General features: G+C 44.5%; 1 protein-coding gene across 1 annotated transcript in view; it reads right to left on the bottom strand.

Annotated features, from left to right (window-relative positions):
• The window catches only part of ccdc88ab (coiled-coil domain containing 88Ab), a gene marked incomplete at both ends in the record, with an annotated part of 94219 nt that overhangs the window by 40958 nt on the left and 35761 nt on the right, over positions 1-17500 (bottom strand). Inside the window, one exon of the mRNA XM_083658022.1 lies at positions 13358-13427. Within this exon, the coding sequence (XP_083514148.1) occupies positions 13358-13427 (70 nt within the window). The remainder of the gene's footprint in view (positions 1-13357; positions 13428-17500) is intronic.

Genomic DNA, 17500 nt, shown 5'->3' with positions numbered 1-17500 from the left:
CATTTGAAATACTGTCTGTGTGGAACAGCAAAAACAATGAGTGTCAAAACAACAGATACTTTGTGATGGATGTATAAAATCTGTAAACTGTAATCATTTACAATTTTGTGTCCTCAAAAAGCCTTTGCAGCATAAAAGCCAAGGGAGTAGAAACCACAGATAGAGAGTAAGAACTTCCATCAGTTGGTGCTTAGCTGATTGATGGGGGTGGAAAACTCTGCCTCAGGCACCAAAGCAAAGTGTCAAAGTGCTGAACTGAATTGAGATCTGAATTGAGACAGGGTTTGCATTGCGTTCATATACTCATCAAACCACTGAGCGACTGTTCCTGCCTTGTGGATGGAGAAGAGGGGGGACAGTGCAGTGACACGGACAGTGCCTCTGTGTAAGACAGATTTATATATACAGTCCATGGTAAGACACCAATCAGGGAAGAAACACTCCACCATGAGATGAAGGCGATCATAATAATGCTAAGTTTATTTGTGTCATATTTCTCTGAAGCAAGTTATTATATTTATTAGTTATTATACCATGTGCTTCACAATCAAGAATGAAGAAGATGATACAGAGAAACATGGTCACAAAAGCAGAAGAGGACACCAGCAAAAACAACAACATTGTCCTCTTCTTCTAAGACGCTGGGAGGAGTACGTCAAACATGCCAGGAAAGATACCGCACACTTGCTGCTTGGGAGCTTGGAGTATCCCACATATACGTGGGTGTTCCCTTTATTTTGACAGTTCGCTGTGTGTTCTTCATCCTGTGTTGATTTCTCTTTTACAAAGATCCCCTCCTCCGGTTACAGTGGCACGATGGTGTTTTCCACAGTGAACGCCGGTTGGAAGGGTGAATTTCCAGTAGCTCGCCGCATGTCAGCATGTCAGCGTGTCAGGACAGATTGTCAGAAAGTGATGCACTGAAAACCACCCAACAGCTGCTAGCATGCTCAACAGGCCTGAGCAACAGTAAACCAGGTGCTGTGTGTGACTGTGTGTGTGTGTGTGTGTGTGTGTGTGTGTGTGTGTGTGTGTGTGTGTGTGTGTGTGTGTGTGCGCACATGCGCGCGTGTGTCTTGTACTGACAGAGTGGTATGATATGCCAGTCAGTATGCGTCGTTTTAGGATCTGTAAGTGGGACTGTGTGTGTGTTTTCTGTACTTGGTTTGGGTGTGTGTGTGTGTGTGTGTGTGTGTGTGTGTGTGTGTGTGTGTGATAAGCCATCTCATCCTGTTGCCCACGGGGGGCTAGCGAGTGCTAACGCTGTCCAGCGGTAATAATAATCATAAATCCAGCTTAGTGACAGCCGCCATGTTGTCTGTGCTGGGTGGTCTGTGTGGCCTCACAGAGTCTAATCATCTAGATCAGGGTTTCCCAAACCTAAGAATAACGGGGCCCCCTTTGAAATGTGAAAATCTACCAGGGCACCACCCAACCCTTTAATCACAACTATGATCAGCACACGAGACTAAGATGATGTATTTTCCTATATTATGTTTTTATTTCATTTAATCTATTTGATGCAAAGAGCAAGTGGAACAAATATTTTTAGAGCATCAGTATAGATGCTTTCACTGGAATTCTGTTGCTAGGAAACAGTTTGGACCCTAGTTTATTTCCTGTCAGCTGTTGTTTTAGCAAACACTGCAACAGGAAACTAGGGTGCATTTAGAGACTGTGGAGACTATGTGGAGTCTGCTGCTACTGCATTAAAACGTCCATTCCATCTTCGAGGGGGAAATATGTAGAAGCCAATTTGTAGTACCCTGACTGAACAGCAGGGTTAGTGTTAGACAAATCCTCCTTTGTTTTGATGTATTGAGACAGCAGGCAGACGGTGAGGGTTACAGAGTATCAGTGAGGTAAGGTGTCCCTGGCATGACCCCACTGACCGCCTCACACTGGACTTCAGTCAAGCGTTAAGCCACTACGTGCACCATGCTGCTGCAGATACACACAGCCACTTCTGAAGAACAAGGGACGTATTCACCCATCCAATGGAAATGGTTAAATAGACTGCATTTATATAGCGCTTTTATCCAAAGCGCTTTACAATGTGCCTACATTCACCCATTCACACACCGAGGGCGGCCAGCTGCCACGCAGGGTGCTGGCACAGCCATCGGGAGCAATTTGGGGTTCAGTGTCTTCTTGCCCAAGGACACTTCGGCATGTGGACTGGAGGAGCCGGGGATCGAACCACCGACCTTCTGATTAGTGGACGACGCGCTCTCCCTCCTGAGCCACAGCCACCACAATGTAGATGCTTTGGGTGAAAATGCTAGTAGTTTACTCACAGGCTTACTGAGAATACAATAAAGAACATTAAAGCTGGACCAACAACCTAACCGTTTAAACTGATATAAAAAGTTATGAGTCTCACTCCTACTCAATCGATCAATACTAATCTGAATCACAGGCATACTTCAACAGAAAGTTGACCATTTTTAGAAGCCGATTTTTAGAAGACTAAAGTCTTCCTGAGATAATCAAAAGATTTCATATCAATGTTTTTGTTTGTGATAATGTGAAACCTGACAAATGCAACCAACCACGTCTCAAAATCTTCTCCAAGCCAGGATAAGTGAAGCCTTGAGATGAATGGCACAAAATCCATTTTCAATTATTTTAACAGGTAATGTGCAAGATAAGCTCCATCTCCATTGAGTTACAGTACACTAGCATTACGTATAAAATGCTAGGAAGCTGTGTAGAAAGTCCTTGGAAAAAGTAAAATACTTTCTCTCCTAAAGCTGGACTTGATCGGATAGACTTAAATATATATATATTTAAAAAAATCTAAGCTGCTGAAGAAAGCAGTTGCACAGTCTGTGTAGACTCTACACTAGTCTCACTGACCAGCCTCCCCTCCCTTCTGTGAGAGTCGTCTGGCTGCACGGAAACAGGCAACTGGGATAAACCCTCCCCTGCTCTACAGCTGCTCTCCCATTGGAGCGACTGTTTCAGTCGCTGCCGGATGTCCACTCCCGGCTTATTACAAGCTCTGTCATTGGCTCCGACCATGTCAATCAGAGCGGCTTCCGCTCCCTCCTCCCTGTGTGTCGCTGTAAACAGTGCCCTGCCGCCTCAGTGAAAACAACAACGCCAACTAGCTAGCAAGCTAACGGCAGAAACCTACACGCTAGCTCGTTGCTACACGCTGGAAATGGCAAGTTGGATTGTTGGAAACTATTTTCCAAGGGCACTGCCGCTAAGCGCCGCCCATCGCAATCCCACTATGGAGACCTGCGGCGCCAGACTCCTCTCACAGAAGGGAGGGGAGGGGAGTCTGGCCAGCGAGACTAAGTCTACACAGACTGTGTAGAGTCTACACAGACTACACTACACTGTAGAGCACTAACTAAGCACAAACATCCAGCTGTTCCCCTGGGAAGGCTCAATATGACAAAACAGGCTGAGGTTGTCCTATTGACTGGTAGCAGCCATCATCAATATTATAGAATTCTCCAAAGGATTCTCTCAAATCAATGCCTCCCTCTCATTCTCCTTGGCTCAATAGCGACATAGAGATTGATATGTTGTTGAGCAACAGAGCTCTGCTCCCTGTGGTCAAGTTGTGTCAGGTCAAGTGATCCGTCTTTTAACTGGGGAACCAACATCATACTCATATGACATATAAAAGAACCAACATCATACTCATATGACATAAAAGAACGAACATCATACTCATATGACATATAAAAGAACCAACATCATACTCATATGACATATAAAAGAACCAACATCATACTCATATGACATAAAAGAACGAACATCATACTCATATGACATATAAAAGAACCAACATCATACTCATATGACATAAAAGAACCAACATCATACTCATATGACATATAAAAGAACCAACATCATACTCATATGACATATAAAAGAACCAACATCATACTCATATGACATATAAAAGAACCAACATCATACTCATTAGGGTGCATCAAAATACACATTTTCAGAATATTGATCTGTCTGGGTGCTAAAAGTGTTACCATCCATGGAAAAACAACACATGCAAAATATTTCTGCAATACGTTGTGATCTAGGGGTATAACGGTACATCAGCTTTTTCGGCAACAGGGGGTACCTGGCTTCATTGGGGAGCCATGATACATTGGTTCATTTCATGCCATTCTCTGGTGCCATCACTTTGGGCTTAGGTTTCAATGTTTGGTTTAAATAAGAAGAAGCAGCAAGCCATGTGTCAAAGAATTCACCTTCACAATTTTATTATCTTCCAAAAAATTATCTCTGCTAAATTAATCATTCCCACAAGAATGTTCTAAACTTCAACTTTCTCTGCTTTGGGCCTGTAGCCTAACATAACCATTCCTGTCGGAGTTACAGGGGGGAGGGGAAAACATAATTGCCACGAGAACTTGAGAGCTGATGTTTCTCGCGCGCGCGCGCGGGGGGGGGGGAGTTAGTAGTTCGAAGACTGGCACCACAGCCTTCATTCCATCCAACATCCTCAGCCGGCCGAGTCTTGTGTCACTGGCTACACGGTTGAAGATCACACCAATGCAGCAGGCTGCCTTCATGCGCGGCATGATCGAGGAGTCAGGTGTAATTCGGCAAAGTTCTCTACATCCTACGCGACAGCAGACCGAGCACGCCACCACGTGCTGGAGGCAATCAGTGAGGAACGGCACGAGCAGTGGACACCACACACCCTACACTGGGACAGTAAGTTGATGCCAATGCTCAACAATGTACGCCAGTTAGAGGAGCGTCTGACAGTGGTGGTCGGAGATGCGGAGCGGCTCAAACTGCTCGGTGTGCCAGCATTCATGAAGGGGACAGACGAAGCATGTGGAACGATCATCGCCCGGCTGACGTGCAAGCTGCTGCAGGAGTGGTGCTGTGCTGACCAGGTTGTCAACATGGCATTTGACACCACCGCATCAAACACTGGCCATCTCACGGCAGCCTGCATCGCCATTCAGCTCTCAATGGGTCGACCACTGCTCTGGTCTGGGTGTCCGCACCACATCGGCGAGGTGCTCCTCAGCCACATTTTCACTGACCTCAAGGTGGAGACGTCACGCTCGCCAGAGGTTACATTGTTTACAGTCTGCGGGATAACTGGGAACCTGGTGCCACACAAGGACAGCGACCCATTGTCCCGCTATTCCAGACGCCGCCGAACCACCGTTCCTGGTCAAGTTGCGTGGTGAATTCATTGAGTGTGCTGCAGGAGTGCTTGACTACAAGCGAGGTGACTACCGTGAGTTCGTGCAGCTGTGTCGTGTGTATCTGGGTGCAGACAGTTCAGCGCACACTCCAGTTACCTTCCAACGGCCGGGAGCACTTCACAAGGCGCGATGGATGGCCAAGCTGCTCTACACACTCAAACTGGCCTTGATGGAGCAGCACATTGCATTGCTTCCTCAGGGCACCATCACCATGCGGCAGCAGGTGCTGAAGATTCGGGCGTTTGCCAACTTTATCACGCACATCTACGCAATGTGGTGGCTGACCTGCGACACGGCCGTAGATGCAGCATGGAATGATCTCACACTCTACCGCCACCTGTATGCTTACAAGTCTATTGACGAGGGCATCGCAGCATCAGCAATTAAGGCGCTGGAGCGGCACCTATGGTACCTGACAGGCGAGATGCTGCCCCTGGCACTCTTCAGCACCAAGGTGCCGGTTGGCGAGCGGCGCACACTTGCAAATGCCATTTTAGAGCACAAGCCGACTGATGTCCCAATGCGAGCCCCACAGCTCCGCTTTGGCACTGGTTTCGGCAAGCCGAAGTTTCCAACCCTCTCGCCGACCACCAGCTTGGCCGACCTCGCCAACCCAGACTGGTTCAGCATGTATCAGCTGCACATTGATCCAGTGTTTCTTTTGCTTGATGTAGAGGATTGCGCTACCAGTGCAGAATTCCAGATGGGTGCGGGGAATGTACGTGCCATCAATGTTGTGAATGACTGTGCCGAGCGTGGCGTCAAACTCACATCAGACTTCGTGGCAGCAGCCAGGGGAGAGGAGCATCTGCAGAATGTACTGCAGGCAGTGGAGCATGACCGCTCTAAACAGCCAAAACTGCGCAGCTGCAAGCGCAAACTGGACCAGGACTAGGACCCTAGGTTGCTCAATGGTTGCTTCAATGTTCTCGGTTCTAAGTTGCTTCAATGTTCTCAAATAAATAAATGTTCTATTCAAATTCAAATGTTCTGTTAAAAAATAAATACATCTTGTTCTATTCAAAATGTTGTTCTATGCATTTCTAAAATTTGCCTTGACCCAAAAAGGCAGATTTTTGTATTTTTCACATGCTGTGTTACACCCCTAAATCTCAATAAATTTTCCCCAAACTTTGCAAAAGTCATTTTTATGTGTCTCATAACAAAATGCAACCCCAGACAGTTTGATATGTTGAGATTTCATTTTTGCATTGCAATTTGATGCACCCTAATACTCATATGACATAAAAGACGTGAACTCTTCAGGGTCCACCCCCATGGCACTAGACTGATGTCTGGCAGTACCAGAGCCTCTCGTCACAGGGACAGCTTCTACCCAACTGCCATCCGCCTCTTCAATGAGACCCGAAAGCCCCCCCACAAATCAGGACTTGGTCACTCCCTCCCTCTCCCCCTGATGCCCCCCTGAGCACAACCAGTCTGCAATGACTGGGTCCCCCCCCATGGACATTATCCCACAGACACTCTCCCTAGGTACTCCTAGATACTCTCCTAGGTACATTTTGCAGCTGTGGAGGATGTCACCACAGCAAAATGAATGGAAAGGAAACATTGATTATAGGCTGCAAAAGTCTCGACCAACACTGCGCCAAAAATAGTGAGTAATTGCAAGTGAGTGCCTGCTGAACCTGTAGAGAGCTGGTTACACCGAGCAGCTGCCAGATGTGAGGCTGTATTAACATCTGTATGGACGTGAAGCCGGACACTGTTGAACAAGATTAAATGAAGTGTTCATTTCTAGTGGGTTACATTATGATCCATTATGGAAACATTGTATCACCTGAAGTGCATGATCCATTCAAAACATCTCACCCAGGTTGTGAAGTGAGTGGTGCAGGTTTAGCACACGAGATGCTGTCTGTTAATAATAATAATAATAATAATAATAAATTTGATTTTAAAAAGCGCCTTTCTCAAACTCAAGGCCACTGTACAATAAGAACAAAACACACTAAAATTGACATAATAGGGAGAAAAAGGAGTAAGAAAGAGGCTAAAAGGGTACAGTAGAGCTATCAGGAGCCCAGGCCGTGCTCAGAGAAAGCGAGGCGGAAAAGATGGGTTTTGAGCTTGCTTTTAAAGATGTTTGCTTTTAAATATGTCTGTTGAGTCTAAGCAAGGAGACTGAGCTGATTTCAGACGCACACACACGTGTGTGTGTGTGTGTGTGTGTGTGTGTGTGTGTGTGTGTGTGTGTGCTTCAGCAGATTTGAGATGCTCTCTCCTCCACAGAGAGCCTGGCCATGGCGAGATTGCCCATGATGAGGACGTGAATTCCCCATTCATTTCCCCATAGACGTTTCTTAAAATAGTCTTACTTTCGCAAACAAAGCGATTCAGTTATATTCAGAATCACAAGAGACGATAGAACATTTCACTCGGAACAAAAAAAAAAACGCTTTTTTCTTTTCTTTTCTTGGTCAGAGAGTGAAATGTTCTCTGGTCTCTGGGGATTGTGAATATAGCTGAATCGCTTGGTGTGTCCAAGTCAAACTCTTTTTATAAAGACTTGCTGAATGTCTACGGGGAAATCATAGGAGGAAATGAATGAATGAATGAATGAATGAATGGGGAATGAAATCTCAGAAGAGGGATGTGGAGCCCTTGACCCCGGGGGAGGGGCTTAGGCTACATCCTCTCGTGCTCATCCCGTGACAGAACAGACAGACAGACGGCCACACGTGTCACTTATAGAAGTGCCTGCACCGCTTAAAAAAACTGACGATTAATCGTATAATTTTGTCAACAAAGGACATAATTTAATATTTAATAAACACATGTTCATGTCAATCAGGGTGTCTCACTGTTTTCATTATAGTGGACATCAGTGATCTACGTGTGCTTAGTCAACCTTTGATAGACACCACTGGATAAGGTAAAAAAACTAATCTCGAAGAAAATCCACAGACTGCACGCAAACTCAGGATAGAAAAAGGAAATATGAATAATTAATTAATAATATGAAGTATATACAGAAGATCCAAATGTGGGTGTAGAAGTTGAAGGTTGAGGGGCTGATGAAAGGTCATTGTAATGGCTGTGGGGCTTAGCTGGGGCCTCTAATGGAACCAGAGGAAGCCGTTCTAGTCGGGCGAGGGATTTAGCTGCTGCAGCAACGCACTGGAGGAGAGATAAGGAATTCTGAGGATAAATAATTCATACAGAGAGAGAGAGAGAGAGAGAGAGAGAGAGAGAGAATATGGGAGAGACAGAAAGAGAGGAGAGATGAAAGGAAGGAGGAGACAAAAGAAGGAAAGCACCACAGAGCAAAAGAAACAGCAACAGAAGGGAGGGAGGTGACGAAGAGACAGGAAGAGAGGAAGAGAAAATAAATGACAGAAATCTCCCTCCTCCTCCAGCAGCTGCAGCAGCGAGGATGCTTTGTGATCATGGCGCTGTCCATCTCTCTCTGCTAGCACACTCGCCTCGTCTCCTCCCTCCCTTCATCATCCTTCCTTCCTCTACACACACACTTCATCATCCTCTCTTCCTCTACACACACACTTCATCATCCTCTCTTCCTCTACACACACACTTCATCATCCTCTCTTCCTCTACACACACACTTCATCCATCCGTCTATTCTCTGCAGCACACCATCCACCCATCCTTTCCTCCTTCCTTCCTTCCCTCATCTGTGATTCCCCACTGTTTTCTCTCTCTCTCTCTCTCTCTCTCTCTCTCTCTCTCTCTCTCTCTCTCTCTCTCTCTCTCTCTCTCTCTCTCTCTCTCTCTCTCTCTCTCTCTCTCTCTCTCTCTCTCTCTCTCTCTCTCTCTGCAGGAAACAGGAGGTCAGAAGGACACAGGACAGTGACTAAACCCTTCTTCCTGCAACATGATTGTGAGTCTGTGTGTAATCTGTTGGTCCGCCACGCCTCAGTCTCCTCTGCCATGATGAGTATGACCTCATGACCGCCATTCTGGACCTGGGGCCAGTTGCACCAACAGGGCTTAGTTATGCCTGGTCATAACTCCTGTGTCGGTCGTTGTTAAGACCAGTCTTAAGCCCTGTTGGTGCAACTGGCCCCTGATGACCAGGATTTCACTGATATTTGTTGGTACTTTAGAAGACAAGATCCAGCGACACATGACATCAAAGACCGGCAGATGAGTTATGATCTGGAGTGGACCTTAGGTCAGTGCTGTGAGCTTAACCCACGCAGAGTTACATTTGGAATGCCAGTCAGAAAATGACACAAAAAAAGACCAGCCACCACAGCTCCTAGCTTCTTCGCAGTCTCACACACACACACACACACACACAAACTAACTTACATGTTATGTTCCTTGTGGAGAGAGTGGACAACGCAAGATAGTAACAGCTCATTTGTACACACACACACAAAATAGTCACCTAAACACAGAAGAATACGTAATATTGCAAGACTAACTCCTCCAGCAAAAGTAGTGGATCTGATTACACACACACAGACACACACACACACACACACACACACACACACACGCACACACACACACACACGTATAGCTGTCAGTCTGTCCTTTCTGGCAGCTGTCAGTGGAGAGCAGTTGCCTCTCCTGTTGTTGCCATTGTTCATTGAGAGGAGCTTTTCTCTCATTTCAACACAAGTCTGTTTGGTTGTCTCGAGTATGAAAGATTCATACATTTGGTTCTGCACTTGGGCTTATTATTATATGACCAGAAAACTCAAGTGTGCATTGTCTTCCCCCCAGGGGACTGGTGGAGCGACAGGATATGACGTTTTTGTGGGAATTCCCTTGTCTTGCAGACTTCTTCTATGCAATAATTCTAGCGGCCATGAGGACAAAGTGACCATCAAGTGGTCACATGGAGCAGCTACAGCCCAGCCGGTTCAAAGAGTCAGTGTTGTTGACCGAGAGACAAACATACTGTAAGAGTGATGGTCTGAACAGCAATCAGACTGAATGAGATTTCACAAGATTAGACCAGATCACTGCACACGCTTAAAGACAGACTGTTTGTAATGGTCTGTGTGTGTGTGTGTGTGTGTGTGTGTGTTTGTGTGTGTGCATGCATGCATGTATGTATATAAGGCAGACTAGGGTAAATCACAGCCTGGGGGTGATACAGTGTGTTCCCACAGTACACTGTTGTTAACACACCCCTCCCCCATCCACCTACAAATCACACACACGCACGCACGCACGCACGCGCACACACACACACACACACACACACACACACACACACACACACAGCCCCCGCCCCCTAATGAGAGCATAATAAAAGCCACATGGCCGATGACTTTCAGCTGGCAGCCACAGAGCCAGATAAGCAGACTCCCTAGCCACCGCTGCCCCGCCTGATTGGCTGGCTGATTATCTGACTAGCCACCGCTGGCCCACCTGATTGGCTGGCTGATTATCTGACAAGCCACCGCTGCCCTGCCTGATTGGCTGGCTGATTATCTGACTATAGGGTCAAAGGGCAAAAAGGAACGCTGAGGAATGCTCTCTCTACTCTGGCCTGCAAGAGCCTTCCACTCTCCGTCTGTCTTGGTTGAAGTAGACACACAGTGAGTCATGTGTGGACCAGGCTGGACATCTACAAAGGAGATGTTCCAAGATGCTGCAGCTAGATCTTCACAAGAACAGCTAGATCTTCACAAGAACAGCTAGATCTTCACAAGAACAGCTAGATCTTCACAAGAACAGCTAGATCTTCACAAGAACAGCTAGATCTTCACAAGAACAGCTAGACCTTCACAAGAACAGCTAGATCTTCACAAGAACAGCTAGACCTTCACAAGAACAGCTAGATCTTCACAAGAACAGCTAGATCTTCACAAGAATAGCCCGCTCTCCAGTCTCCACTGCTGTGAAATGAGCTGTGACAACACATTCAAGCAACAGACATGGTCCTCTGTTAAGAGAGCTGTGTCAGTGCGTCACTGTTTGCATTCATTTGGCCAACAGAAAGCAGATTATAGGAGTTACAGTGGCGGTAAATAATAAATATATGTTTTGATTAATGTATTTTAATAAACTATAACATTAAAAAATAATTTTTACTTTCCACTCCTCTTGGCAACGCAGTGGCTGAATTTTTATCCCCTATTGTGTGTGAAGAAAGGTAGCAGAATACCAACAATGAATTCAAACTTGCCCGAAATATAAACACAGTTGTACATGGTGTCGCATACAAATGTGTGTATGCTGGCTACTCGTTAGTGTATTTACACTCCCTGCCTGTGGGGGGCGTATGAAGATTAAAGAGGTAACTGTAACGCAGGAAAATAGCAGTGAGGAAAAGTCAACATCAATCAATCGTGATATTTAGACCATTTGCAGATGGTCATGCAGCGGGCGCTGGCATGTAAAGATCCAATGAGTTTAACCCATTGATACCTGATGCAACATTTGTGTGTGTATCCCTTTAAGACCGTCTTAAAGGGATACACACACAAATGAGGGATATACACGCAAATGCTGCATCAGGTATCAATGGGTTAAACTAGACTGCAAAACCTCAGAATCCAAAGCACTTTTGTTATTTCTAAAGGAAGGTGTCCTTTTGTCCATTTGAACCTGCAGGGATGATTTCCACAGGAAGTATTCACCTTATGCAGCAGAGAGCGTCTGGCTTTGAGAGACTAACAGGAAGTGTAAATACAATTGGAAAATTCTGATTGTATTTACACTTCCTGTGACTCATAAACCTAGTCTGACTCTGAGTCAAACTAGGTTTAGCCAGGTGAGTCAGACTAGTTTGAGCCGGCAAAACAGCCGGCGTTTTGAACAGGAAGTTGTGATACAATGGGTCAAGTGGGGCGGGGCTAAGGTGAATATTGTGGCTATGAACGGTGATGTTCTCTCCGCAGTAACAGACTGTGGCTCTACCAAGGTCACACAGGAAGATCACATAGCATGTCTGTGCTACACAGGTCAACAACGCACCATGATGTTTTCATCATCACATTTTCAGGGTTACTTAACTGCTTGTGCTTTAGGTCCCCCGCACAGACATATCAAATAACATGAGTGGCCTCACTGGGTCAAGGCTTAGCTGCAAAACGCTTACATAAATCTAACACTTAGGGTGAAACCATTTGCCTGTAGGCCAGTCTGCCTGAATGCATACGCCAGAACACGTGCGGTCAGTTTGACGGACACTTCATCAAAAAGTAACGGAGACGTTATTAAAAAATGTCTTTGTTCTTTTATTTCTTTTGACATCCGATGCGTGTGGAGGAGTGTGGGACTGAAGACACACACTGGAAAACACACGGCAGTGATCAATCAGAACAGCATTTCTATCAAAAGCAGGGAAGGAGACGCAGAGCAAAGACTGACGACGGACTCGCATCTCAGAAACCTTGGTTTTAGTTTGAAACCAGCCTATTAAGAGACGGTTTTCATGGTATTGTGTTGCTAGAGTTGAAACAGTCTATCTCTCTCTCTCTCTCTCTCTCTCTCTATACATACATACATACATACATAAAGTGCAGGTGGTATATAGCATGGGGGGAACAAAGGCAGAATGGATGCAGCTGGAAACTGAAATCTACAGCCAGAGAAAAACTCATTTCACACTTAAAAGCGATGGAGAATTACAACAGGTCTATTGTTGCATTCTAATGAAGTGACAAAACCGCACGTTCCCCTCCCGCCCCATAGGAGGCGAGCTGAGCTGGATGTGAAGCGTAGTCTAGGAGACCCGTCTTGCAGATGGGATGAGCGTTCTTGTTTTGCTTCAGTTGATTTGATGCTTGATGTTCAGAATCACTCTTGGCAGAATCTAACATTTTTCTTTAGAACGTTGTGTGTGGTATCTATCTATATTATAAAAGGGAGCAAGTGGGCAATGTTCTCCGTTTAGATTTTTGTCCCGGAAGTGATGTTACTCAACTGGAAGTGATGTCATCAGTGATGTCACTTTGTCAATTGTGATTTTTTTTTTCCAGATTCTTTTTATCCCCCATTAATGTTAATTTTAATTTTTAAATGCAATTAAAATGAGCAATTGTGCATTGTGAGTGAGCAACACACACACACACACGCTGATGATGTCGTAGGTAGGCATTTGTGACATCACATCACATCGCGTAGCGCGCGAGATGCCTAGTTGTATAAAGGTTTTTCTGTATAACATTGTGTGCTATGATATAATCTAAACAGAGACGTACCAGAGAGAGGGTTTCTGCCCAGCACCAACACGTTGGGTAGAGGCATCATCACCAGCTGCTGAAGAGTCTCCTGTTACACAAACAAACAGAAGAACACGTTCAATTGCAATACATACATTATCAAAATGGCCAAGACCACCAATGAACTACCACAACACTACTATTTTATCACACGTTTTTATTTCAATGTCTTCATTTAAGTGAGGATATGGCAATATTTGACAATTGTAGAAACAAAAATTGCAATAGAAAATTCGACATGATTAATTGTGCAGCGCTAATCAGTACGTCCAAATAAGTACGGTAGGTTGATTTGAATTGTTCTTTAATCATTAACTGTGCAATAAAAACTTGAAGTGAGCCGTGTCCCTGTTCCACAAGTCTAATGGGTAGATTCAAATGTTCATATCATATTATTATGAGGTATAATTACTGAAATAATAATTCATGTGTCATTCCTCTAGTGTGCCGATAACAGATCACCATCATCAAAAGGTTTCAGCCTTACACAGATTCCCTTTAGCCGAGGGGGGATGTCTTTTATATGTGCGGTGTGCTTCAGGCGTTACAGTCAGAAACCAGATATACATCAAGACTATTATGATGCTCCTCAAGGCTGTAACAGTGTATTAGGCTATATGACCACCTTCAGTCAAACACAGTGTTAGTGGGTGGCAGGTCAGAGGTGTAGGTTTCATTCATAAAGTCAAGCTACAGTGTGGGCTAGAGGTGTAGGTTTCATTCATAAAGTCACAGCTACAGTGTGGGCTAGAGGTGTAGGTTTCATTCATAAAGTCAAGCTACAGTGTGGGCTAGAGGTGTAGGTTTCATTCATAAAGTCAAGCTACAGTGTGGGCTAGCCAGGTGTAGGTTTCATTCATAAAGTCAAGCTACAGTGTGGGCTAGAGGTGTAGTTTTCATTCATAAAGTCAAGCTACAGTGTGGGCTAGCCAGGTGTAGGTTTCATTCATAAAGTCAAGCTACAGTGTGGGCTAGAGGTGTAGGTTTCATTCATAAAGTCAAGCTACAGTGTGGGCTAGCCAGGTGTAGGTTTCATTCATAAAGTCAAGCTACAGTGTGGGCTAGAGGTGTAGTTTTCATTCATAAAGTCAAGCTACAGTGTGGGCTAGCCAGGTGTAGGTTTCATTCATAAAGTCAAGCTACAGTGTGGGCTAGAGGTGTAGGTTTCATTCATAAAGTCAAGCTACAGTGTGGGCTAGCCAGGTGTAGGTTTCATTCATAAAGTCAAGCTACAGTGTGGGCTAGCCAGGTGTAGGTTTCATTCATAAAGTCAAGCTACAGTGTGGGCTAGAGGTGTAGGTTTCATTCATAAAGTCAAGCTACAGTGTGGGCTAGAGGTGTAGGTTTCATTCATAAAGTCAAACTACAGTGTGGGCTAGCCAGGTGTAGGTTTCATTCATAAAGTCAAGCTACAGTGTGGGCTAGCCAGGTGTAGGTTTCATTCATAAAGTCAAGCTACAGTGTGGGCTAGAGGTGTAGGTTTCATTCATAAAGTCAAGCTACAGTGTGGGCTAGCCAGGTGTAGGTTTCATTCATAAAGTCAAGCTACAGTGTGGGCTAGCCAGGTGTCGATTTGAACCTTCAAAGGTAGAGTGGAGACAAAGTAGCCAAGGGGCAACAATTTAAATAACAGTATCAATCTCCTACAATGGACTCGTGGGAAAGGTGATGTCATCCTGTGTGTGTGTGTGTGTGTGTGTGTGTGTGTGTGTGTGTGTGTGTGTGTGTGTGTGTGTGTGTGTGTGTGGTCTATGGTGGTGACAGTGGTGTGTGGCTGTTTTTGCCACAAGGCCATCCGTTCACACGTCGATCATGAAAACCAAGATGAGAGCATGATGAGCTGCAGTTCACACTCATGTCCTGTAGGGGCGTGCAGCACGCATGTATTCAACACATGCTGCGTGCGTACACACACAAACACAGAGGGAAGGCATGGAGAAGAGCGACTTTCCACCTGCTGGTTTTGATTTAATTTAAATGAAGATAACGATGAAATAAAATGATACCAAAGTGCACAAACAAGCTATAATCAAATTAATTATATCAATTTTCATACGTATTGCTATGTCTTGGTGCTTGCCAAAATGAGCCAGGTGTATTCACCTACCATGGGCATGTGTTTGCCATTTTGGCCACCTGGGGGTGCATATAAATCGTGAAATGGAGCCTACGACTCAACAAATATCTACCCAAAATATGTTTATAGTTCTAACCTCTAGGACAGAAGCAGGCCGCTGGTTTCTTTCAGCAGATCAGACACGAGGGTCTGTTGTGTTGAATCATTCATATCTACCTGGCAGAGAGCAGTCTGAAGAACTCAACTGAAACCAACTGTTCCACTCATGTGTGCAGGTTCTTGCTGATGTGATAAGAAAGAGGCTTATATAAGGACGGAGGTTTTGAGAAGCTCCTCCCACCATCTGTGCTATACATATTGCATGACCTCATCATCATGGGGGGGGCAGGAAATCCTACATACTGTCGTTTGGCGCTTTTGACGGATTAAAAATAGAACAGAGATTCTCACTCTGTGCTGCTGTCTGTCACGCATTCTCAAACTAATCAACTCAGTATGTTGTCTCCCTTATCTCCTCCCTTAAACCTGTATGTATGGTTGTTGTTAGATGAACCTGGGGGTCATTTTTTTCCTCGTCTTACAGGAAACCGCTCATGGTCGTGGTTTTGAAATGAATCGTTTGGAGGCGAGGCTTGAAAACGAGCTGGTGTAAGAACATCCTGATCTTTATGGCCAATAAAACATCTAAATCCTCATCTTCGTCACAGTTCAGTTCGCATCGCAGCTATTTCCAGTTTCTCTAGATTACTGTTACCTCTTTAAATAAATACATAATAAGACGCTGCAGAGAGTATATACACACAAAGAGAGTATTCACACATTTGTGTTCAAATGACTTTCTAATTTGGGCAAGTTTGGCTTTAGGGAGAAATGTGGTCAGACTCGGTACAGTTACACCACTTCAACCACATCGTCCTTATCATGAGTTCACAGCACAGACTAGGGCTGTTGAAACGAATTTTGATATTCGAATATTATTCGAATTTAATAATTATGAACGAAATTCGATTATTATTATTTTTTTAAAACGAATATTTAATTATTATTTTTTTTAATTTTTTTTTTTTTTTTTTTTTTTTTTTAGAACACTAGAACAGTGACAAGTTCTGACAACATACTTGAGGAAAAGAGTGTTAACTGAAGTTGACTGTTGAAGCTGCTATACTGATGTAAACCTACCTGTAGCTCTTAAAATGTATGTTCATTCATTGTTAACTGAAGTTGACTGTTGAAGCTGCTATACTGAATGTAAACATGTAGCTCTTAAGTGCAATACGTGACTGATTTTTTTTTGTTCATGGCTCATTGTTGTTTTGGCAAAGTTTACTTATTTGTTTATTGATAAGGAGCTCAAACAAAGGCTGTGTCTTTTTTTATTATCAATTATTTTATCCAAAAAAACATTTTTTTTTTTTTTTTTTTTTTTCAATTAAAAATTAATTAAAATATTCGAATATAATTCAAATATTAAAATGTATAAAGCACTGAAATTCGAATTTGATTATAGAGGGAGATTGACAGCCCTAGCACAGACTACTCTAACCTTCCTGCTAGGCTAACGTTTGTTAGCGGTTTGCTCTCTGACTCACACACACACACACAGAGTTGAAACCAGTGGTTTTCACTCACATCTGGCCCCGAGCAGATAGCAGGCCAGGCTGACAGAGAGATAAACGAGCAGGCGGGCAGGAGGCTTCAAACTGTGTGCAGAAGAAGATTTAAAACGGCACCAGACAACTTGAGGAGGTCGTTGGCTCCAAATGGCCGTGAGAGGAAAGCGTTTGACGTCAGTGACCTGCTGCACAAATCACCTTCATGTTGACCAGCCTGACCCGTCTGTGATCGCTTTACACCAACAGATACCAGAGAAAAGGGACAAGCACATATTATTATATTGTAGGTTAGCAGGTCCAGATTGATCTGAATGGAGAGCTCTCTCACTGCTGGAGTCTGATATGCTGCTGCTTTAGAGGTGTTTCCCAAATGACAGTTCACACAGGAGAGGAACAACAAGCATGAGGAACACAGCTTTAACCACCGTGCAC

Source organism: Poromitra crassiceps (assembly GCF_964638095.1).
Source record: "Poromitra crassiceps genome assembly, chromosome: 22".
NCBI lineage: Eukaryota > Metazoa > Chordata > Actinopteri > Beryciformes > Melamphaidae > Poromitra > Poromitra crassiceps.
Note: the sequence above shows the minus strand (reverse complement) of the source record. Positions and strands in the feature narration are given on the sequence as shown.